This window comes from Gekko japonicus, unplaced genomic scaffold (genome assembly GCF_001447785.1).
Source record: "Gekko japonicus isolate JY-2015 unplaced genomic scaffold, Gekko_japonicus_V1.1 scaffold451, whole genome shotgun sequence".
NCBI classification, from domain to species: Eukaryota; Metazoa; Chordata; class Lepidosauria; order Squamata; family Gekkonidae; genus Gekko; species Gekko japonicus.
In genome coordinates, this window is record NW_015175983.1 from 546,843 (window position 1) to 571,988 (window position 25,146).

Here is a 25,146-nt window from a genome sequence, read left to right on the forward strand (position 1 = left end):
CCAGCCTGTCTCTGATTATTTGGGGGGTGGGGGGGCAGAAAGGCATCGCTCAGACGATCCCACTAAATAAATAACCACTCGTTCTTAATTTAGTTACCTTCAGAATATGCCGGTTCTCAGTCCAGACGAAAAGGAGGACATGACCTGTATAGAACACCTGATGGCCAAAGAATTTATAGGTCGGCAGCTGATTCTTCTGATCGGCTGTATGGATACCACGGAGGAGGGAGGAAGGTAACTGGAGCTCAGCGGCGGCGGCGGCAGACACTGATGTTTTTTGTCATTCTTCTGAATGGGTCTTTGTGGCCCGCTCTTCCTCGTTTCCATCGAAACAGGTCCTGCATTAGCTAATTGGTCTGAAATGGCTTTAGGAAATATGAAGTAGCTCTGCTCAAAGCGTATCGCATTCAGTGTCCTTGCCTCTTCATCTTGTATCAAAATTCAGCTTCAGTCGGAATTAATATGGCCGCAGTGTTGACTGATAAAATTGACTCATTTTAATGTAATCCTCGAGAGGAGACATGTCAAACTTATGGCCCAGGGGCCAGAACGGGCCTTCCAGGGCTCTTATCTGGCCCGCAAGCACCTGGGGAGAAACCAGTCCAAATGAGGACCGGGACTATATTGGGGTATTTTATACCCCCTGCTGAGGTCCCTCCCTTCCCCAAACGCAGGATCTTCCCCCAGATCTCCAGGGAATGCCTAACCCAGAGTTGGCAACCATAAGGGGCGAGGAGAGTGGGTTTGGCCCCGAGTTCTGCTGAGGAGGGGGATGGGTCACAGTGTTGGGTCCCAAGCATAAAAAACAACTCCACGTTGCAAAGCAAGTAAGGTTTATTTCAAAGCGTTGGTGTAACCAGAACAGGACATTGTTAGGAATAACTACAGGTAACCAGGGAAGGCATAATAAAGACATTTGAACCAGGGAAGGACCAATGGGTCCAATTCCCGCTGGCGGGAATAGACCATACAGTTCGCGCCCAATGCATGGGAACGCAACCGTTCTGAAATGTCAACACAGGTTCAGTTCACATGCAAGATACCCAAAACATTCTAGGCAAAGCTCTCCCCCTACACCCAACTGCACGACCTTGGCAAGTTCCGCGGACTACATAACATAACATACTGAAGAAACAAGGAAAGAGAGGGAGGGCTGAAGGGAACTACACAGGAACCGGAATGACAATGGCAGCTAGCTGACATACAGTCAGTGGTAAAATATCTCTGGTACCTGGTGTTACATTTGATGGCACATGTGGCCCCACCCTGACAAAGTGACATTTATGTCAGATCCAGCCCTCGTCACAAGTGAGTTTGACACCTCTGCTTTAGGGGGTTAAGGAAGGGTTGCATCCTTGTGCCAGGAGTCCACCAAATATGTAATACGTTACAGGTATGATTTCTGAAGGCTGCACGGCTTACAAATGTAACTTGACTCAGATGTCCAAATCGTACTTACTGGGTTGGTTCAGATGCCATGCAAAAACCCTGGTTTATTTTAACTGTGGTTAGATTGTGAAACTGGGATTTGGTTTCCAGATGATGGGTGAATCCTGGCTTAAGCCCCGATCTTCTTCGTGGTCTCTGTGCTTCACACCAATGGGTTTAGTGCGCCTGCGCTGACCCGACCGGTGCTGTAGCAAGCTATGTTTCAAAGGATTTTCGCGCGAGTCCCACTGAGCATGCGCAGGACCCCCAGCATAGTGGCGAAACAGCAGCTTACGACATCTAAGCATGTTCTGGAAGCTTCTTCACGCACTATGACTTCCGCCATTGCATTGAGACGCCACTCGTGGCTTCGAAGTACTGCCCTTCCTTTTGACACTAGGTCACAAGTTGAAGACATGCCTTTTGATGGTCTCGGTTTGTTCCATTCCAACACCGATACCTCCCTCCAAGAGCTTGACAAGAGCATTAAGGCTTCCAGGGCTCTGGGAGTGTCTTCTTCAAATAGACAGCCACAGCGGTCCCGCACATGGCCAAGGCCGTGGCAACGGCGAAATCAGACGCACCAATCTCCAGAACCTAGATGGCGCCCTAGGAATTACTCCGGATCCCAGAGGCAGACCTACCAAAAGCCAAGATTCGGCACGACTCAGCAACAACCTCGTGCCAAACAACCTAAACAACCCTCCAAGCAGGGTTTTTGACTTCCTTATCCCCGAGTCAGCTCCCAGCCTTGTTTTGACCCGTCTCTCTCCATTCCTCCATGTATGGCGTACTATTACCTCCGACCAATGGGTCCTCTCCATCTTGACCAATGGATACAGGATTCAATTCCAGCAGAACCCCGAAATACCAGTCTTCGTCCGTACACCTCCCTCCCAACCCCTCCTTCGGGAGGTTTCCCTCCTTCTGCAGAAAGGGGCTATAGAACCTGTGCCCCTACACCTCCAAGGGAAGGGGTTTTACTCCCGATATTTTACTGTCCCAAAACGGGACGGAGGGTTGCGGCCCATCCTGGATCTCCGTGGCCTAAACCTCTATGTGGCGTACAGACGTTTCCGCATGACATCACTTCAGCAAATCATGCCGTTGCTCCGCCAAGATGTGTGGATGGCTACCCTGGATCTTCAGGACGCCTATTTTCATCTTTCAATCCACCCTTTCCACCGTCAATACCTTCGGTTTGCGATAGGCCGGGAGCATTTTCAGTATACTGCCCTCCCGTTCGGACTGTCGTGTGCCCCACGGGTGTTTACAAAGACCATGGTCGTGGTCGCGGCCTTCCTGAGGCTCCAGGGGATTTCGGTGTATCCTTACATCGACGATTGGCTGGTCGTCGCGTCGTCAAGACAGATACTAGAAGCCAACGTCTCCTTCACATTGTCCCTGCTGTCCGAACTGGGCCTTCAAGTCAATCCGTCCAAGTCCCATTTTTCCCCAGTCCAGCGTATCCAATATATAGGAGCGATACTCGACTCCCAAGACTGCATGGCCTATCTTCCCCCGGACAGGGCAGAAGACATAATCGCTCTGGCTTGTCGGGTGTGCACACAGCCCACCGTCACGGCCTACGACGTCCAGAGGCTTCTAGGGCTCATGGCTGCAACGAATGCAGTGCTACTGTTTGCGAGACTCAAAATGAGGAAACTACAACTCTGGTTCCTCCAATCGTACAAGCCGCACATGGAGGCACGTGCCGTCATCCTCTCTCCCCCATCCTACGTCAGAGACGCCGTCCGCTGGTGGACTGTGCCTTCCAACCTCCTACAAGGGGCCCCGTTTCACCTCCCTTCCCCGGAAATCGTCCTTACTACCGACGCTTCCATGACTGGTTGGGGCGCTCATTCCATGGGATGCTCCATAGGGGGCACATGGGATCACAGTCTACGAAAAAACCATATCAACTACCTGGAACTCCTGGCTGTTCAAAATGCAGTGACCAGCTTCCTCCCTCTACTCAGAGGGAAATGCGTCAATATTCTGACCGACAATACTACGGCAATGTCTTACATAAATCGCCAAGGCGGGACGGTTTCCAGGCGTCTATGCAAACTAGCTCTACATCTGTGGGAATTCTGCACAGCCAACGAAGTTTTCCTGGTGGCAACTCACATACCGGGAGAGCAGAATATAGAGGCAGATCATCTCAGCCGCTCTGGCCTCAGTCTTCACGAGTGGGGAATACGACCACATTACCTGCTCCCAGTTTTCCAGTTGTGGGGCACTCCCCAAGTCGACGTTTTTGCAACGACTCAAAACAACACATGTCGTCTATTTTGCAGCAGAGGAGGGTACGATGCCCAGTCATTAGGAGACGGTCTCCTGTACCCATGGTCTCAGAAACGCCTCTATATGTTCCCCCCTCTTCCGCTGATCCTCAGGGTGGTGCGCAAGATCCTCAGGGACAATGCACACGTGATACTAATAACGCCCTGGTGGCCCAGGCAACCCTGGTTTTCCACCCTCCTCGACCTGTCCCGAAAAACCTTCTACCACTTCCCTGTCGTTCCAGACCTACTTCACCTCCACAACTCCCCGGTGCTTCATCACGACGTGAAAGCACTGAAGCTGACGGCGTGGCGAATACTTCCAAGGGATTCTCTGCTCGCATAGAGCATGTCCTTTTGAATTCAAGGAAACAGTCCACGCGCAGGTCTTACGCCCAGAAATGGACTAAATTCTGCTCCTTTATTGGGGCTGATGCCTCCCGGGCAACCACTGCGGGTCTGGAGAAAATTTTTTCATTTATTTTATCCCTCGCTGACTCGGGGCTCTCCCACTCCTCGTTGCGTGTTTATTTGGCTGCATTGTCAGCTTTTCATGTTCCAGTTGATGGTTATTCACTGTTCACCCATCCAGTTACCAAACGCTTCCTGAAAGGTTTACTTCGCCTTTATCCTCCACTCAAGTCTCCGCCTGTGCCTTGGGACCTTCCCCTGGTCCTGCGCCAACTTACACGGAAGCCTTTTGAACCTCTGGCCACATGCGAACTGCGTCTCCTAGCGTGGAAGACAGCATTTTTGGTTGCAATTACGTCGGCCAGGAGAGTTGGAGAACTTTTGGCGTTCAGGCACGACGCCCCTTACCTTTCCGTACTTCCTGACGGAATCAGATTGGTACCGGACATTTCGTTCCTGCCTAAAGTAATTTCCGAATTCCATCTGCAAGCTGAAGTCTTCTTGCCGACTTTCTTTCCAAATCCAGTATCTGCTGAGGATAGATTACTGCATACACTGGATGTCAAGAGGGCTCTCTTGTTCTACCTGAAAAGGACACATCCAACTAGGAAAGATCCCCATCTATTCCTTTCATATGCGTCACCTCGCCTGGGGTCTCGTATAACAGCCCAGCGTCTATCCAAGTGGATAGTGGAATTGGTTCGTCTTTGCTACCTCCTGGCAAAACAGCCGTTGCCTGGTCCCATCAGAGCTCACTCCACTAGGGCTCTCGCGACATCTACGGCTTTTCTGAAAGGTGTGCCAATACATGACATCTGCAAAGCTGCCACGTGGGCTACGCCCAATACATTTATCAGGCACTACGCCCTCGACGTCCGACGCACCAATGACAGCATCGGCCGTCACGTTTTGTCTTCAGCCCAGCGATGAACATCCTGCCAGCACCCTCCTCCAGGTAGGATATGGCTCCCTAGTCTCCCCTTGGTGTGAAGCACAGAGACCACGAAGAAGATAAACAGGTTGCTTACCAGTAACTGGTGATCTTCGAGTGGTCATCTGTGCATTCACACCACCCGCCCTCCTTCCCCTCTGCTGTCAGCTCCTGATTTTTTGATAGGTGTTGATTGGCGGCGGTGCTTTGAAGGAACTGGTGGGATCTCCGCGCCCGTCCCCTCTGAGCATGCGCGCTGGGGTTCCTGCGCATGCTCAGTGGGACTCGCGCGAAAATCCTTTGAAACATAGCTTGCTACAGCACCGGTCGGGTCAGCGCAGGCGCACTAAACCCATTGGTGTGAATGCACAGATGACCACTCGAAGATCACCAGTTACTGGTAAGCAACCTGTTTTTCCTCTTTCTCCCTCTTCCCTGCCAGAGGCCTGGCTGGTATCTCCGCCGGCCTGCCCAGCACCCGACTAACGGAAAGACTTCATTACACTGATTGCTTGCTCTTGGCCACCAGCAGTGTGAAGGCAGGGAAGCTTCTCCCAGGAATCTTTGGCCGCTCACTCTTGGAACAACAATCAGCTGTCTTGTCACACACACCCCCAACAAGGCTAGCCAACAAAGCAGCAACGTTTTTCTATTCTCTCCCCCCTGTCCGCCCCCCCAAATTCAGGAAAGCACTCCTCTGCTGCCAGTGTCGGTGCCCCCTCATGCAACCTCTCAAGTCCCCCGTATCTGTTCCATGCCAGAGGTGATGAAGAACATAAGATGAGCCCTGCTGTATCAGACCAATAGTTCATCTAGGCCAGCCTCGTGTCTCACACAGTGGCCAAACGGTTTTTCTGGACAGCTAACAACAGGGCAGAGAGGCCGAGGCCTTCCCCTGAGGTTGCCTCCTGGTTCTGGGATCCCTCTGAATGTGGAGGTTCCTCTCCGCCACCATGGCTAGTAGCTGCTGACAGACTGTTCCTCCATGAATCTGTCTAATCCCCCTTTAAAGCTGTTCATTGCTGTGGCCATCACTGCATCCTCTGGCAGCAAATTCCACCTTTTAATCACTCTCTGTGTAAAGTAGTATTTCTGTTTCTCTGTCCTGAACCTACTCCCCATCAGCTTCATTGGATGCCCTCCAGTTCTAGTATTTTGGCAGAGGGAGAAAAAGTTATCTTTGTCAACTTGTCTCCACCCCATGTCAATTGTCTCCACCCCATGCATCATGTTATAAATCACGATCATGGCGGGCCCCCCCCCCCCGTTGTCTCCTTTCTAAACTGGAAAGTTCCAGACTCTTCAGCCTTTTCTTGCAACACATACTCGGTCTCCCCCCCCCCCCAACCCCCCTGCCAGCCGAAGCCATTGTCGTTTCTGTTTTGAACCATTTCGTGAGTGGTGCTGGGGTGGTTCATTGGAAGGGAACCAAACCACTATTAAACCAGTCAGGACAATGTTTTGTGTGAGACAGTGTGGTGTAGTGGTCAGTGTCAGTCTAGGATCCGGAAGCCTTGGGTTAGAATCCTTGCTCCACCATGGAGGTCTGCAGGGTGACCGTGGGCCACTCACTCTCAGTCTTGCCCACCTCGCAGGCTGGCTGTTGTGAGGATAAAATGGAGAGAAGAATGATGTCATAAGCCATTCCCCATCCGAGCTGATTCATTCAAATGGATGTTGAGGATCAGCGAGTCCCCTCTTTTCACCAATCAAACAGGGGCGTATTCTTTGTATTATCAGACCAGACCAGTTGATTATATGTCTTTGGAATTAAAAAATCATCATCATAACGTTCAAAATCAATAATATTTTTTAAACAACTGAATTAGTATTTTTTCCCAAATAATGAGTGATGCACAAGACTTCATTAAAGTGTCTCTTTTTTATCATGAAGGAAAAGACTTTTGGCCGTCTTGCAAGAAATTCTGATGATTCCCACCACCTCAGCGTCCCTTGTACCGCCGGTTACGGAGAAACTGCTCAGTATTCTGAAAGACGATGATCGAAGAATACAGATCGTAAGCAGTTGCATTAGTACATCGGTTCCGTTTTGGTTTCTCTCTTTCATGTGCATGGCATTTGCTAGCATTAAGCATTTTCCTTGCAACATACAAAAAAAAATCTCAATACCCTTTTGTTGCGAGCGGCAGCTAGGAAGGTTCACTCCTGGCTGCCACCACTCTGGTCTGGGGTCTCCTCAGGAGGGCCCAGGGCACCCACCCGACTCCTTGTCACAGGACTCTCACAACAGGTTTCCCCTTGTACATGACCAAATGAGGCGTGAGGACTCAGGCAGAGTAACAAATAGCTTTATTTAACAACAACTGTAGATTAACAACAAGTAGGGAAAATGAGCAAAGTAAAGGCAGGTGAATCAGTAAAATAATACATACTAAGGCAGGGGTGTCAAACACGTGGCCTGGGGGCCGGATCAGACCCCCCCCCCCCCAAGAGGGCTTCCGTCAGGTCCGCAGTGGAAGTGGCCCATCTCCCGCTTCCAGTTCTGCTGCTGCTGCTACACCACAGCTTGCTTCCCCAGACTCTCTTAATCACTCAGCCATTTCATGTTTTAGACCCGGTCCTAGACTTAGAACTCTGAGCAGGAGATTTCTGTGGTGAATGTCAGTAAATCAAAAGTAGCTTTGCAGCTTACAGAGCTAATGTCTTAAGCCTGTTTTTATTTTAAGTAAAAGGAAAATCTTTGTCCTTTTGCCCTTTATAAAGTTTCTATCTCCACTACCTGGCATTACGTTTTATGACACACACGGCTCAGCCCAAGAAGGTCTCATTTATGTCCGATCCGGCCCTCATAACAAATGAGTTCGCCCCCCCCCCCCCCCCATCCTAAGGAGCCTGTCTACACAGTCCTCCCCTTCCCTAGGTGCTTGTTCTCAGCCTCACTCACCCCCTCCTTGGATGAGGGATCCCTCCTCTGTCTGCAGCAGCTTCCACCAGCCCTGCTCCCTGGGAGAGAAAAACCCCTCCCACTCTGGGAGCTCCCCTGCTGATGTAGATTTCCCTCCAAAATCTCCTGTTACCCAATCACAGGGTTCAGGGGGAGCCTGGGAAATGTAGGCCCTGATGCCTACTCCTATGCAGGCTTCCCTGGAGCCACTAGGCCGCACCAGAGCCCATAGGCTGCACCAGTAGGCCCAGGGTCATGACACCTTTGTTTAGTTCCATGTGTGTGTATGTTGAAGAATATAGAGGAACCCATTCCCCAGTGTTTAAAATACAGTGTCTTTGTGTGACAAGGCCACTTTTAATTTTTGAAGTGACTTTTCCCAAAGTTTGCCTTGTATTTCAGAAGTTTGGCTTTGATTGTTGCATCTTAATGAAGCCCCCCCCCCATCACTGCATAGTATCTTAGTATCCACTCTACTTGATCTAGTGTTATAGTGACTTCTCACTGGTTTTTTTTACATGGAAGGCTTTTAGGGTCGCTAAGAGACTTCCAAAAGCTTCCCGGGGTGGGTGGAAGGTTCAGTCGGCTGCTGCTCGGTCTGGTGCTTTCTGTGGAGAGCTGCGTGGAGGAGGAGCCCCCCCCTGCAAAGCAGGGGACCCCCCCCCCCCCCGCAGTGCCTGAGAAGAGGGTGAGGGTGGCGGCTTCTCTCTCGTGGCTCCGTCTTAGCTTGGTCTACTTTACTAGGTTGCGGAGACCATTTCAGAGGTTCGTGAAGCGCTCGTTACAGTCGACCAGCCTGTAGATGCAGCCGCAATAAGAAAGCAACAACTCAAAGTAAGTGGAGGGGCCCCATCTGTTTAATATAACAGTTCGGAGCCCTGAGTGTCTCTGGATCTCTTTCAGAAGCAAGTGCATTCAGTGAATTTGTGGTCTCATGTCTACTTCTCCTTCCAGTTGGCGGAAATAAAAGTGAAACTGATGGAAGCAAAAGATGCACTAGAGCAGAGTGTGGGTGCGCAGGACTTTAGCCAGGCATCGTTGTTGAAGCAGAGAATCCTGGAGTTGGAAAGCACCAAAAGCGACCTGTTAAAAGAGTCAGAGGAGCCTCAGACTAAAGAAGTCTCCGTGGAAAAGGTTCTGCCACTTATCTTTTGCCATGTTGCAGTGATTTCATGTACAAACATGGGGGTATCTGTGAAATATTCAGTACGTGTGTGTATGTGGGAGGCAGCGTCATTATAGTTTTGCTTGGAGGAGGCGTGAAGGAGATCAGACGGTGCTTGTCTCCCTTCTTGATAAGCTCATTTATGCTTCCAAAGGACGATCCTGAAACGCTGCTGAAATGCCTGACGATGTGCAACGAACTCCTCAAACAGCTCTCCCTTTCCAAAGGATTAGGCCCAACCATGGATGGGATAATCGAATCTTTGGTATGTGGCAACAAACACAAGAGTGTGTGACCTGCGTCAGAGTTCAAAAGATGTATTGTGAGCAGATAATGCTTGTGGGCTCAAATATTCCCTTAGGTGGTTATCCTTGGGTCTGTGTCTTGTTTCTGGTCTCTGTCAGTCTGTGCATGCAGCGGCTGGTGTGACCTTGGGTCAGTCACAAGTTCTTTCAGAGCAGTCCTTGAAAGGGCAGTTTTTGTCAAGAGTTCTCTCAGCCCCACCTACCTCACAGGGTGTCTGTTGTGAGGAGGGGAAGGGAAATGAGATTGTAAGCCCCTCTGAGACTCCAGGTGAAGGGCGGAGTATAAATCCAATCCCTTCTTCTTCTTCGTGTACAGAAACAGAAGGGTCCACCAGAAAGAGAGACTCTTTCTATAAGAAGGCAGCTCATGCTTGCAGTATCAAGCGGCCCCACATTCTGGCCCTCACAGAAGGATTGCTAGGCATTACTTGTTGAGCACTGATCTGTGGGAGGCTGAATTTGGCTTGAATTTGAATTTGATTTGGCTTGCAAGAATTTAATACCACAATTCATTTACCACTTTACTCCGCAAGCATGCCGACAGTTGTTCTATCTTTGTAAATATGTCAACAGGAATTGTTAGCCCACGAAAACGTTGACCAGTTTGTTTTTCCCAGGATGTGTCACACAGTTTGGGGCACCCTGACAGACTTGAAAGTTGGGGAGGTGGAGAGAAAAATCAGCTGTTTTCCCACGTGGCCATTTACAATGCCATCCTGTGTAGAGTCCCCTGGTCCAAGCCCCTTGATTCCTGTTGGTTTAGTCTAGAACAGGGACCCCGGACCTTTAACAGCTGAAGCCAGAGAGCCCTGCCCCCTCGAGTCGCCAACAACAGCTGTCTGTGCCAGCCGCCAGAAGGAAAGACCTGCGCACCGACTGCGAGAAGGGACCATGGAATAACAACTGCCACCGCTAAACAATATATGATTATTAGCACTTTATTCTATTTGATGGTTTTAGTCGGTTTTAAAACTGTTTTAATTGTGATTTATATGTTTTACTCCGTGTAAGCCGCCCTGAGCTGGCCTCGGCCAAGACAAATAAAATAGATAACTTTTTGAGCCTGCAAGCACCTTTGGGATTTTGGTAAAGCCTGGTGGGCGCAGCCACAAAACCACTGTCACAGGAGGCACGGCTGGCCACAAGGTGGCCGCTGCAGCTTCCCTTCAGTCACATCGTGGAGCTCCTTGTGCTGCGGGGGCAGCGGCTGCCAAAGCACAGCCACTCAGAAGTCTGGCTGGGCAAAAGCCCCAGCTGGCCCCTCCCACATTCTAGAACATTTGGCGGGTACCAGGAAGAGGTGTTGGTGGGCACCATGGTACCCACGGCCACCCAGTGGGGGACCCCCCCGGTCTAGAGTAACTTGAATGGTAAGAATCAAAAGTGCAGTCCTAGGTAAAGGCCCGCCCACGGCTTGAAACATGGCTTCTGTCAATGTCTTATGTGCTTGCCACTTCAGATAATTCCAGGAATTATGAACATCCATCCAGCTGTAAGAAATATGGCCGTTTTGTGTCTGGGCTCCTGTGGTCTGCAGAGCAAAGACTTAGCCAGCCAGCACCTTCCCTTGCTACTGCAGGTAACGATGTCTACATTGGGGCCTTATTGACATTACCACTCTTGAATTAGCAGGTTTTTGTTACTCACGGAAGTCATGGGGGCACTTGACTCGCACTGCTTTTTATGGGAAGGGGGAATGTTAATGCGGGAACCTGTTGTGGAAAATCCCACTCCGTGTCGACAACTTGGGCTTCCCTGTGACCATCCGGCTCTGGTACAGGAAAAGCACAGATTCTGGACCGGGTTCTTGATGCTTCCTTGTGTGGCATTGAGCTGAGTCGGGTTGGTGCTGCTCTTCCAGCAAAACTGGGGCGTTGCCTCCGTAATGCAAGACTCCAAAGGCAATCCGGAGTCGGCCTACTGTGGTCTGTTCAGGTGAGGGCTTAGTCACCATGCCAAATCCGAAGGACACTTCCCTGGAAGTGGGAGCCGCTTCGGGGCTATGCCGGCGGGGGCTCCGAGGAACTCACGACCTGGAGGGGTGGACTTTGCAGAGTTCCGCGTATCATTACTTAGTGCTCGCATGGGTAAAATCGGACTGGGCCATTGGGCCTTTCCATTTCAGTGCCTGTTTCTGCAAGAGGGAGAGCAGTGAGGGGAGCAGAGCCAAGTGCCCCAAGCAATTTCTGCTAACGATTCCTTTGCTGCGGGGTAAGGGGACGTGACTGGGGTGTGTGTCACTCTGTCTGTCCCCAGTCCGTACTTCCATCCAGGCCCTTGAATTTCTGAGACGCTCACATGCTGTTATCCATGAACCATGTCTTCTGTTTCTATCCCATGTCATTGCTGGGGTCGGAATTCTATCCCAAGGCCCAGGGGACTTCTGTTTTCCAGTAGCAGCCCCCACCCTACCAGATCTGACAAGGTGCTTGGAGCGGGGGGACTCTTGTAGGGTGTTCCCCCAGGAGGCAGGTATGAGGCTGCTCCCCAGAGGAAATATCTCCTTGTTCCTTGTGTCTGGTTGTGCTTTGGGCTCTCCCCCCTCCCCCCGGGCAGGGGGTGAATCTTGGTCATGGAATCCCAGTCCCTTCAGGGACATAAACGGGAAGCTCTCTTCTGCAGAGAACAGACCTCGTCCGATCGTTTCAGCTGCCAAACAATGCACACACCAGTTTTGGACAAGATGCTCGTTACTAAAGAGGCTTCCTTTTCTTCCTGCTTTCTATCTTTTTTTCCTGTCTTGGGTTGCCAGCACTTTGACGGGCGAGAGAGCAAGAGAGCCTAGAGTACCAAGTAAAACCGGAGCCTTGCCTTATTTGGGGCCACTTGGGGATTTCGCGGTGAAGGCTGTTACACTTCCATTCCTGATTTCTGATGACTTTTGGAACAGAGAACTGTGCAGAATAAAAGCCAGGCTTATATCTTCAGGACAGATCGAGGGGTGGGGGGGGGTTTAAGGGCAGCATGACCAGCAGACAGTTTAACAGGGGTCTGAGGAGTCCCAAAGGACTGCTGTCCTCCTGCCCACCGGTAAAGAACTTCGTTTCGAGCCCTGCCCTGAGAGCACCCCACCCCCACCCCTGCCCCCCATGAAGGTAAGGCGGGACGGCAGCCAGAGATGGGATCTTTCAGCAGCCATGCCCCCTTGGTGGAGCCTTGCGTCTGCCTTGTTGCTCTCTGGGTCTGGGGCTTTGTGGTATGGGGGTCTGGGTTTTGTGTATTAGTGCTGTTGTTTGTTTATGCTGCCCTGGAAATAAGACCTTTGTTGTCGTTTATCTAAAACATCATCTAGATATTGCAGATTGATGAAATGAAGGTCAAGCTAAGTGCTTTAAAGGCCATCTTTGACCAGCTGATGATGTTTGGGATAGAACCCTTCAAAGCCAACAAAGGCGGCCATTCCCACAGTGGAAATGAGGAGGATGAAAATGGCCTGTCCGCAGAGGCGACCAAGGAAACTGAAGAAGAAGAGATGGCTACCACCCACAACCTCCTTCAGCTTCTTTCAGGGTTCTTAGACAGCGAGGTAAAAGGATGCATGCCAGCAAACATGCTTATAGGGGGTGTGAGTTTGGAGAATGAATAAGATGCAGTTTTGGCTTAATCTTTTTAGAAAAGGTTGTCTAGATGGAGAAAATCCTTAAGCAGTTAAGGGGAAGGGGTGTGCCTCAGTGGTAGAGCATCTGCTTGGCATGCAGGAAGTCCCAGGTTCAATCCCTGGTACCTCCACTTAAACTATCTGGCCGTGAAAGACCTCTGCCTGAGACCTTGGAGAGCTGCTGCCAGGCTGAGTAGACAAGATTGATTATGGTGGACCCAGAAGGTCTGATCCAGTACAAGGCAGTTTCATGCCCCTCTGCCGATTAATGCAGCTTCAAAATGCTGCTTCTGTGTTTGAGTAGAGAGCTGCTACTGTGCTTATTTTGTTGATTTTTTCTGGCCTGACCTCAGTGGGGTTTGGTGTGGGGGGAAAACATGTTTGTGTCCCCAAAGGAGGTCTTTCAATTTCCATAACACTTTTAATTAAAGCGTTTGGGGAATTAAAAGGTGTCTCATCTAAATATTTAAGGAAAGCAATCTCTTTTGTTTATGTCAGGTTCTTCCATGTCCTCACTGTCACTGCTTGTGTGTCCCTGTCTCTTCAGGGGGACATTCCAACACATGTTTTGCTCTCTCTAGTGGTCACTTCCATATTATATTGCTGCATGTCCGACATATCTCCCGGCAGATTTAAATGGCAGGTCTTTATGCTGGACATACAGCCATGCAATGTCAAAATCACCACTAGAAGGATCGAAACGTGCAGAAAAGAAAAGAGAAATTAAGCAATAAGGACACACAAGCAACGGAAATTAGAATACGGAAGAGCCCCTTCACTCCATAAAAGAGCTGTTGTGCCCTTGGTCATTGTGAGCGACCATGGGGGAGGGGAGGGGGAGCAGGAAAGAGATGGAAGAAGCCAGCAGACTTTTCTTTTCTCTGGGAAGTTGATTTCTGCCTGCCGACCCATACATGCTGTGTGGGGCAGCCCATGGCAGTGAGAAAAGGGAATGCCATGGCAGAGAGGCCAATGCACTGTCTTCCATTCCTTAAGCTCCAGCTGTAGCAGGAGTGGGGGGGGGGGTACACAGCCCAGAAAGGATGTGCATGGGTCGTTGCTGAAGTATTGTTGAGTGGGACCCTTTATGGGGTAGAAATGGGACGTGTCGCTGCTCAGCCTGGGGATCCATGCCCCTCTGACAACTCTTCTCCAGGTTTCCGAACTCAGGACCGAGGCTGCTGAGGGCCTGGCCAAGCTTATGTTCTCTGGGCGACTGATCAGCGCCAAACTCCTGTCTCGACTTGTTCTGTTGTGGTATAATCCCGTAACTGAAGAAGACACTCATCTCCGGCACTGCTTGGGCGTTTTCTTCCCTTCGTTTGCTTATTCAAATAGGTATGGCTCTTGCTTCCTTCTCTACATTCCACATAGTATGAACGGTAACGTACCCCAAGCACAGTTCAGCAGAAATAGAACGTATTAATCTACTTAAAACAGTTATTAGTGGCCTTCTACTTTATCGGAACTCAAGGGCAGGGTTTTGTGGTTTTCTGCCACCAGTCACAGCTGACTTCTGGCAACCCTGTAGGGTTTTCAGAGGCCGTTTCCCATGGCCTGCCTCCACATCACGGCCCTGGTCTTCCTTGAAGGTCTCCCCTCCGATTACTGGCCACGGCCAACCCTGCTTCGCTTGGGAGATCTGATGAGACTGGGCTAGCCGGGGCCATCCAAGCCAAGGCCTTGGCTTACAATGCAAATAAGAAAAGAAGAAGAGAGAGGAGATTGGATTCATACCCCATGGCCCTTCACTTGCAGTCTCAGAGCGGCTTACAAACTCCTTTCTCTCCCCCTCCCCACAACAGACACCCTGCGAGGTGCGTGGGGCTGAGGGAGCTCTGACAGAAGTGGCTCTTTTTCAAGGACAGCTCTTATCAGAACTACGGCTTGCCCAAGGTCATCAGCCAGGTGCAAGTGGAGGAGTGTGGCCTCAGTCCTGGTCTGCAACTGGCTCTTTCTCTTTCTGTCTGTTGCTGCGGTGTAAAGGTTCTTTTTGAATTTGGCTGCATGTAAATGAAATCAGACCTGAACTCTCCCTAGAAGTTAAAATGACTGAGCTGAGGCTATTGTACTTTGGTCACGTTATGCGAAGAGCAGAGTCACTGGGAAAGACAGTCATGCTAGGAAAAGCAGAAGGCAGCAGGAGAAGAGGGAGGCCCGACAGGAGACGGATGGACTCCATCAAGGAAGCCACGAGGGCCCTCCGTCTGCAAGGCCTGAGCAAGGCTGTTAACGGGAGGACCTTTGGGAGGACATTAATTCACAGGGTCGCCAGAAGTCAACCCATATACCAATCTGTTAATACTTTTTGGAACACTGGATTTAAAGGATATGGGCACCTTTTAGTAGACCTGTAACACATTATAGAGGGAGCTGCGGTGGCTCAAGTGGTTAAGACGCTGAACTGCAGGCTGTGGAAGGGGGGTAGTTCAGCAGTTCGAGACCCGAGTGTGCCGCAGGACGGAGTGAGCTCCCGTTTCTAGTTCCAGCTCCTGCCAACCTAGCAGTTCGAAAGCAAGAAATTGCAAGTAGATAAATAGGTGGGAAGGTAACAGCGTTCCGTGTGCCTTGGTGTTTAGTCATGCCGGCCACATGACTGCGGAAACGTCTTCGGACAGCACTGGCTCTTCAGCTTTGAAACGGAGATGAGCACCACAACCCTAGAGACCGACTCGACTGGCTTTCGAGCAAGGGAACCTTTACCTTTAGCACATTATAGTAACACTTTGTTTCCCAAATCTAAAAAAATCCAGGGCCAATCAGGAATGCTTTGAGGAAGCTTATCTTCCAACGTTGCAAATCTTGTTCAATGCTCCTGCATCGTCACCCTTGTCTGAAGTGGATGCAAGTAACGTCTCCGAGCTGTTTGTGGACTTGACAAGACCGAGCGGACTGAATCAAAGCACAAAGGCTTCCCAGGATTTCCAGGTAGGCGGATGCACATTTCAGGGGTACCGTCTGGCTTGGAGTTGGGATTGAGGAGCCGTTTCTTGACTGTGGCCAATGCCCACTGTTCTGCCAAGCCATTATTCCTGCTCTCCTCACCGAAAAAGGTTTGGAGGAAGCAACCAGAAGGCAGTCTGAAAACCTCTGCTCTGCATCAGGAAGTGGGTCTGGGGACATTCCTCGTGACCACAAATTTGTTTGGACTTATAATGATGCGTGTCTGTGTGCATCATGTTAATGTGCTTGCACGAAAAGTAACATAACTCCAATTTTACCTTAGTGGCCGCTGTTTTATGGTTTTTGCATGCATAACACCAAAGGTGGATTCCAGCTTGGGTTACCAGTCCTGGGTTGGGAAATACCGTGAGATTTGGGGGGGTGGAGCCTGAGGTGGGTGGGGTTTGGTGAAGGGAGGGGCTTCAGTGGGGTAGAATGCCATAGAGCCCACCTTCTTAAGGAGTCATTTTCTCCGGGCAATTGTCATCTCAAGAGACCTCCAGCCACTTCCCGGAGGTAAGCGACCCCTAGCTCCACTGGATTAACTGTAGTGTGCTTAGAGGCATGCAGGGTGGAAAGAGTTGTTACTATTAGCCACGTAGTTTAGTTTTTCCTTTGAAGGGGATGTGCAGCCAAATATCACAGTGTTGTGGTGGCTTTCCCCTCCCAGGGCTTAACAGTGCACGATAGCTTAGCGATGAAAGTCTGCAATGAAATCTTGGCGGATCCAAGTGCACCAGATGTCCGTATCTATACCAAAGTTTTGAGTTCCCTGGAATTAAATAAAGATTTCTCCAGAGACCTCCTGATTCTGCTTGATGAGGTTCTTGAGGTATGTGAAAACCAGATGGTATGATTTTTCTGCACTTTTGAAACACATTTATGTGAAAAACATGAATTTGATACTGAGAAGAAATGTGAGCAACTAGAGTGATGCTTAAATATTAACTAAAAAGAGAATTTAAACAAACCATAACTGGAGTGTGTAGAATTCTTTGTCCCTATAAAATTTCCCCAAGGTTTGTCTTTCTGAACTCCCCTTGAATACTGGCCTTTGGCGGTTGTCATATCCTTGTTGTTCAGTCACACAGTCGAGTCCGACTCTCTGCGACCCCATGGACCACATCACACCTACATCCAGCCTACGTGTAATTCTTGAATTGCAAATTAACTGCAGTTTCTGGAGGAAGGGGAAGAGGAGGAACGTGAGAACAAGGAAGACCAGTTCCTTGTATAGCCTTGTCCTGGAAAAGCAGGGAGGAAAGGTGTGTGAATGGAGCCATGGGGCTGCTTGCGCCAAAAACACACACAGAATGGTTGGGGTGGGGGAAGCTTAGCAAAGCTGTGGATAGAAGCAGAGGGGGAAAGGGAGTGCCGTAATCGCTGCTAGCAAAGACCGGTGGTATATGTTGCCAGGATAAAAGCTGGACGTACAATCTTGGCCAGGCATCCCGGAAAGGAGACCTTGTGGGCCTGTGAATCATAGAATCCCAGAGTGGGAAGGGGCCATACAGGCCATCCGGCACAAATCCCCCCCCCCAGCTCAATGCAGGATCAGCCGAGAGCATCCCTGACCAGTGGGCTCTCTACTTGACCCTTCAAGTTGTCCCCGAGGTAGGATGGGGTGAGGGTTGCTAGACCCCCCCCCTCCCGGCAACTGGCAGAGGAAGGGGACAGTCGGGGTGGCCAGCTCCCGACTGGGAAACTCCTGGAGATTTGGGGGTGGAGCCAGGGGGACCTCAGTGGGGAGCAGTGCCCCGGAGTCCCCCCTCCAAAGCATCCCTGCTCTCCAGGGCGACTGGTCTCTGCAGTCTGGAGATGAGCTGTGATTCTGGGGGATGGCCAAGCCCTGCCTGGAAGCTGGTTTCCCTCGATGGGGTGCGGTCCCGGAGAGCCCCGGTCACTCTGAGCACAGGATCTCCCAGACGCTGTGAGGTGACGGGTTTGCTTTCCAGGGTGCAAAATCGGGAAGGAGCCCTTGGGTGGAAGCCTGGCCTTGCCGAAGGGGTAGCCTCACCTGTTCCTGTAAGAAATGAACTCCCCTTCTGCGGTTTCATTTTTGGAGAATGCAGTTTGTTGACAACCTTTATTTGTATTTTAATTCTAAGAAGCCTGTAGAATTAAGGGACATTTTAGTTTGAGATGACATTTTACCATGTTCAGTCAACTCTGTATATCAAATCTGCTCTTGATCTAATTTTTGGCAACTAATATGGAATAAAGTATTCCTTTTTCACTGTTACAGAATAATGTATTCCTTTTTCATTGTGTATAAGCCTGCAATTAACTAAAACTCCCATGTATGTCTGAGATGACGGAGGGAAAGGTGCGTGGCAGGTATTGATGTGTGTCTCTTGTAGACCCCTAAACAATTAATTTACACTTCTGCACATTATTAATATTTGTGTCAGGTTGTGAAGGATAAAACATGCCTAAAGATTATTGAAAAAGTGAAGAGCAGCTTAAATAAAGGAAGCCCCATCAGTGGAGAAGTCTCTGAAATATCCAAAGAGACTGGCTCATCTCCAGTAACTCAAGACAAGCAACAAGAGAGTGACGGAGCAATGCCTAATCCCATTAATCAAGATGAAGGTAATGTGGGTAATAGTCCTTGAAGAGTCCATGTGTGTGAGAGAAAGAGAGAATCTACTATGAACCTATCTTCAGCACAGATGTCAAATCTAAACAACTGCAGGTTGCTTACCTGTAACTGGGGTCCCAAGATGGTGCCTGTGGACACCTGGGGCTGCCAAGTGCTTTTAGAAGGTGGTGGGGCCAGCAGGGCTTCTGATTGGCCATTAGAGATCTGATTGTGCCTCTGGCTTGGGGGAGAGTGGAAGTATCGAGCGTGTTCTCCTGCATTGTTCCTTTTACTTTGATATTCGTGATGTTTTTCTAGAACCTCTTTATGAGAGCCAAATAGGGCAATCTGATGGCTATAAGATCGTTTCATTATTATCTTCCGATAATTCTGAGATCATTGAATCTGTAGCTAAATTTCTCTGTTGTACCTCTAAGAGGAGAAGATTGTTTCAGATGCAGGGGTAAAGGACATATCCTTGTCTCCCTGCTGCTGGTGTTTGTTTTGTTGATATGCCAATAAAGGTTCTGATTGATTGACAGAGATCTGATTGGCTGCACAGATTAAACTGCTGGTTTGGCAGCAGCTGCCACCATGATGCCGGTTGTATTCTCTCTTTCTCTCTCTCTCTCTCCCCTTCCCCAGTATGTTTTTAAAATTTAGCCCTCTTCTTCCCTGCTCTTGATTTTTCTTGTTTGTGGGTGGCTCCGCCTCCCGCGGCAGCCATTTTGTGGGTGCACCGCCCCACCCTGTGTCCGGCTCCCAGAGGTGCCCCCAGGCTGGGAAAGGCTGGGAACTGCTGCAAGTGTCTGTTTTTCGCTCAGCCTGGGATCTGGATCCAGAGACGAATGGACGGGATGAAAAGGTCTTGCCAAGGCCCGGGGCAGACCCCTCTGCTGCCATTCCGGGTTCCTTCACCTTACAATTCATTAGAAGTCCAGCGGGGGGGGAGTCGATGTTTACAAACGGCCGACAGATTTTCTGACGTCTTAAAGAGCAAGCAAACAAACTGGGATTGCAGTTCAGGCTGTGTCTACAGCGAGGACCGTGGCAGTAGTAGGGATGGAAGGAGGAAGGACGAGGCGATCACTTTAGGCTGGCTACTGCGAAGGCTGACAAGTTTGTCTTCCAGTTTTCAGCTAGCATTTGGGGGATGCAGAAGAGCTACAAAGTCAACAAATATGTGCATCTTTAGAGGGCAGTCTTGGAGGAAAGTTTCAGTAGGTAGCCAGGTGCTCCGCTTTTCTTACAGCCCCCCCGTGATCTGGGGCTGGTGCCAGCTGGCCCCCTCTGAAGTGGCCGGCCCACAAGCCAGAAGAGCCTTCTATTTTGGAGCCCTGTTGCCAGGTACCCCTTGAACATGGCTGATCCCTTGGTAGTCATTCCTACATCCTTCACCTTAGAGTTTATTTGAAATCCAGCAGAGAGAGAGGAGTAACCGTTCAGAGGTGATCTGTAAATTTTCTCCTGAATTATTAAAACAAACCATCTTCTGGTGATGCAGCTTAGCTAAAATAATAGAAATGCATTTCCCAGAAGGCTTTCTGCTTAGCTCAGGAAGGATGCTGCCCAAGTTGTAAAGGAAGGATGTGGCCCAAGTGCTCTGAAGCATATATTCATCGAAAGGGCCTATCTTGGAGCAAGCCTGCCTTGCATAGCTCAGGTGCTGAGCATCTCTGTTTTTAGTATCTTGATGGCGTTTTCTGTCTGAAACAGGAGAAAAAGAAACAGCTGAAGCTAGTGAAGAGGGAGGGAGCACAACTGTGAAGCTGAGATCAACAAGAAGCAAAGGTACCAGCGGAACAGAGCGCACCTCCACACTGAAATGTTTTCCCCTCTTGCCTTTTATGTGAAGGGTTAACTCCTGCAAGATTGTGCTGTTCCTCTGGTTCCTAAAACTTAAACATTCACTGAAGCAAATATGTCCTTGTTTCTGTGTTGAGAGCACTGCAGTAGTTCTTACTTGTCTAAAACAGTTCTCTCTCTCCCCATGGGAATGTCGGTGCCACTGAAGTCTTAACTTTGACTTCATTGTAATCTGACCCTTGCAGGAATTTTTAACCCCTGGAATCCCCACATACTGCTTTGGATTGATCAGGATAGAGGACAACTGAGGCCTTTTTTTTGGGAGGGGGGAGGAATGCAGAGAATGTCGGTCTGCAAGATCAGGTCCCCATTAAGGGTGTGCATTCAGCATAAACTGAGCTGGAAAAATACCCAAAAAATACTTTACCAATATTTTCTGGGGGGTTTTAAAGCCAGTTTTAAATTGGGGCTACATTTGGCTATCCGAAATGGCCAAGACCCGAAAATATTTGGGGTTTTCGAGCCCACCAGATAGCCAAACTTAAAACGGCATTTAAAGGGATTGTGGTCCCTTTAAATGCCTTTTCCAAGCCACACAACTCTGCAGCGAGTGAACTCCGAAGGTGTTTAAAGGGTTTGCAGTCCCTGCAAGGACCACAATCCTTTTAAATGCTTTTTTATCCCTCTATTGGAAACAATGGAGGATGGGAGCACCTTCTTCTGGGGCCCATAGAACTGGATCCCCTGGTCCAATCTTATTTTTAAACTTGTGGGGGGTTTGAGGAGTGGCTTCAGCAGCTATGCTGCAAGTTTGGTGCCTGTACCTCAAAAAACACCCACCCACCCCGAGCCCGAGATACCCCTGGATCAGTTCTCCATTATACCCTATGGGGAGCATTGACTATATTGGTCCCCATAGGGTATAACTAGGGTTCCCAAGTCCGAGCGGCGCTGGAGCGGGGGACTCCAGCGGTGCTCTGGGAGTGCACGTGCGTGCCGGAACCACATCACCTGGAAGTGACGCGACCACACCATAGAGTTTTCCCTCGGATGACCGTGGCCCCGCCCCCATACCGGTATTGGGATTTGGGTATATCAGGAAATACCAATATTTTTCAAGTTCAATATACCTGAATCTGAAAAATACCGGGGTGTTTTTTATTTATTTATTTTTGCAGACCCCTAGTCCCCTTGCCTCTCCGAAAGCTGTTCTGGAGCATTGGCTGGGTGGGGTCTGTAGAGAGGAGTGGGAGACATAACAAAATAGAGGATCTGCAGAAATCATGCCTGCCCCAACCCTCTGGTGTGAGCAGAGCGAGCGCTGCTAACGGGGCAAAAGCTGACACCGGGGTGGGATTTCTGTCCATTCCCCCTTTAGCTGCACCCCACTCTCTCCTTGCGGGAGAAGACTGCACTAGGAAAGGGAAGGGAAAAGACTCTGGAACTTGCCGAATTTCTGATATTACACCCGTGAATTTATTTTCTATGTGAATGGGGTTTTTTTGGTGGTGTTTGGCTATATAAAAGGTCTGTAACTGGGGTGTTACCTCCCCCGCCATTTCTCTCCCCCTGGACCTATTTGTCCCCCTCCCGGGAGTCCCATATGCCGTTAGCTGCCCTGAGCTCTCGTAATGGGAAGGGATGTAAATCTAAAAAAAAAATGCATTATTATTGTGTCCCAGATGTTGGCATATGCATATTCACATTTTGGACATTAGATGTTGTGAATTTGAGAAGATTTCAGCATTAATTTCAATTAGAGAAGATTCAGCATTCATTTCAATTTTGGGCACAAATGCTGCTCTATTTGAAGGGAAGGATGTGCCATTTTATAAGCCTCTGCTTCTTGGATGTCTGTTAGTTTTGGCTCCAGATCTACCAGTCACTAATAGGTCGGTGCATTTTCGACCTTTTGGCTCGTCTGCCTTTAGTGGTGGTGGAAGGGTAACGTTAGGGCACAAGATGCAAGGGCAGAGTTGGGGTGGGCTCATTAAATAAGCTCCATCAAAACACCAACAGAATTTTGGAGTCTGTAATTTAGCAGAGCCTTAATGGGGCCCAGAAAAATCTTTCATTTGCAATTTCTAGGTCCGAGAAAAGAGACAGTGGAAGCAAAGTCTATGCCCAGAAGACGAAACTGTAGAATTGTAAGGCCTGAAAGTGAAAGGTAAATATATTTTTATGAACAGGCGGTATCCACACTTCAGATCTCAGTCTTTTGATGAAGCAAGCCATCTTAGCTCTCCTACTCCACTATACATAGGACATCTGTATCTCATTGTGTTGTGTTGTGTTGTGTTGTGTTGTGACAATGATCGTGCACAGGGGTCATTTCATAGAAAAAGAGGTGCAGGAGCTCATTAGCACAACTCATTAGCATAACTTATTTGCATGTGCCACACCCCCTGACATCACCGGAAGTGTATCAGAAGGCAACACCCACCGCTCAGGCTCCACTGGACTGTTTTGGATTGCTAGCTATTTGGGGGGGGGGGACGACATGCAGATCTGCCCTCGCAGAGGAGGGAGAACTTGTACCTGAATAAAACTAGGTCTTAAAGGTGCCACTGGACTGTTTTGGACTGGGGGGCCGGGGGGGGGCTCTGCAACTTATCTGGCTGCTTCTTGCTCTGACTGAGGGCTGCTGGGAGCAGAGGGTGGGGTTGTTGCATGTGACCGCCCCCTGGGCTCTTTACTGTCAGAGCTCTGCTCCTGCAGGAAATGACCCCGATCGTGCAAGTATGCAGGAAGCAAAATTTTTCTGAATGTATGTGGCAAATGTCTTATTCCAATGGTTTTCGTAGCTCTTGGTTTTTATTAAAAACCCTCTTTGCTGCTTTTTCATTGTTTCTGATGAAGTATACAAGTATACAAGCTAGACAGTGCCCCCCCCCCCCCAGTTCCTCCAATTTCTTGTTAGTACAAGGAGTGTCTGAAGACAATTGATTTCAGTGCTTCAGACATAGCCCTGGGATCATGGAGCATGCCACAGTGATTGGCTGAGGTGTCTGAAAATGCTGCAGAGGGATTGGGCAGCTGCATGAATCTTTGGTTGCCATTGGTTGAGCTGCTCTCGTCCCTTCCTGGGACATAGCAGTCTGGAGAGAGAATGGTCTAGACCAGGGGTGTCAAACATAAGGTCTGGAACCAGCCCATCTAGGGCTCTTATGCTGTCCGCAAGCAACTAGTGCAAGGAAGGGAACAGGAAGCTGTTTGGGGGGGGGGGAGTGGGCGGAGCCACTCCGACTGTGGCTTTAGCGTGGTGGAACAACTTCATCTGCAGCACTCAGACAAAGTGGGAGCGTCTGCCCAGTGCTGTACACTGGCTCTCCAGTCTGTCCATACGGGTTTTCCTCTCCCACCCCTCCACCCCAGCCCAGGGGGCCTTGCAGTGAGGATACAACAACTTGGGAGCTTACCAGCTGCTGTCCTTTACACAGTTTATATCTCCGTTACCTGATTTTATGGCACACTTGGCCTGGCCTGACAAGGTGACATGTATGTCAGATCTGGCCCTCATAACGAATGAGTTTGACACCTCTGATCTAGATGAAGGGAAGAAAGGCCAGAGGGTGGAGTCTGCAAAGGGAGCTCAGAGAGGCACCCCTGACTTGGAAATGTTGAGTCTCAGAGGAGGAAGGCCAGAGTTCCCCGGGGGCCCAAAATAACCAGCCCTCTTCTTGGCTGCAGCATCTAGTTTAAAACTGTTGAACGGGACCCGTTTGCATTTGTGACTTCCAGATGTCTTTCTTTAGCAGGGAAGCCAGCGAACAGCCTGTCCCCCTGGCCGGTGCAAGATTATCCCGCCGAGCAAAAACGGCAGCTCTGGAAAAAACTCGTATGAACCTCTCAAAGCTTCTGGACCAAGAATCAGTGGAATGACAAACACTCACAATGGTTGCAGTGGATCCACTGTTGTAATGTCTGTGTAAAAAAAGCGTAGTAACTCATGTTCATAAAGGTTGAGCAGAACCAGAATACAAAATGTAGATGAACTATGGCACGTTTTAAACCAGGACAGCTATCTTTGAGAAACATGTTCTTGTGTGGCTTTTTAAGAGAAGTCTGTGAGAACAGCCTTTTAAAAAATACTAGCCAGGTTGTACTTTAAATGCAGCTGACTTCCACAATGCCTCAGAGGTCCAGCTGATGGTGCCGGTGGAAATGCCCGGTCTTTGTCGTATTTGCATGAAATAAAGTGTGTGGGGTGAAATTCTTTTTTGATTCTGAATTAATGGCTGGTTGGTTTTCATACAAACTGAGAAACAGAACTTTAAACTAGTCCCGTCATTGTGGTAGAAGCCAGTGGGCACAATTCCAGCAGTCTCTTCTTATCCCAAATGTCACAGATCCAGAGGAGTCAGGTGTGTTAGTCTGTTGCTGCAAAATAGTAAAAAGCCCAGGGGCACCTTGAAGACTACAAAACTTCATTCTAGCAGCAGCTTTCAAGAAACACAGTTCTCTGCATCTGACGAAGAGAGGTATGTTTCTCGAAAGCTTACGCTACAATAAAGTTTCTGTTTTCAAGGTACTGCTGGGCTTTTTACTATAACCCAAATGTGTACTGGACGTATGTGAGATTCTTGGGAGTATATGTTTGCGGAGGAAATGCCTGCAAGAAACGCCACGGTGGTGGATGGGTGTGCAGCAACTTGGCCTTCTGTACATTTCACACCCCTTTCTCATTGCTTGCAGTGGCTTTACTCAAAGCCAGCTTATGAATTGCTCTCTCCCTGTGAGGGCGCACTACTGGGCTACGAGAGCCATGAACCTAAATAGATACGAAGT

General features: G+C 49.5%; 1 protein-coding gene across 1 annotated transcript in view; it reads left to right on the forward strand.

The window, feature by feature from the left end:
* The window catches only part of NCAPG (non-SMC condensin I complex subunit G), a 43,868-nt gene extending 19,309 nt beyond the window's left edge, over window positions 1-24,559 (forward strand). Inside the window, exons 8-21 of the mRNA XM_015426268.1 lie at window positions 94-234; window positions 6,950-7,073; window positions 8,705-8,794; window positions 8,915-9,094; window positions 9,280-9,390; window positions 10,890-11,009; window positions 12,723-12,956; window positions 14,185-14,366; window positions 15,782-15,956; window positions 16,642-16,803; window positions 18,383-18,563; window positions 20,269-20,343; window positions 22,447-22,525; window positions 24,117-24,559. Coding sequence (XP_015281754.1) covers window positions 94-234; window positions 6,950-7,073; window positions 8,705-8,794; window positions 8,915-9,094; window positions 9,280-9,390; window positions 10,890-11,009; window positions 12,723-12,956; window positions 14,185-14,366; window positions 15,782-15,956; window positions 16,642-16,803; window positions 18,383-18,563; window positions 20,269-20,343; window positions 22,447-22,525; window positions 24,117-24,240 — 1,978 coding nt within the window. The 3' untranslated portion in view covers window positions 24,241-24,559. The remainder of the gene's footprint in view (window positions 1-93; window positions 235-6,949; window positions 7,074-8,704; window positions 8,795-8,914; window positions 9,095-9,279; window positions 9,391-10,889; window positions 11,010-12,722; window positions 12,957-14,184; window positions 14,367-15,781; window positions 15,957-16,641; window positions 16,804-18,382; window positions 18,564-20,268; window positions 20,344-22,446; window positions 22,526-24,116) is intronic.
* Window positions 24,560-25,146: the final 587 nt, after the last annotated feature.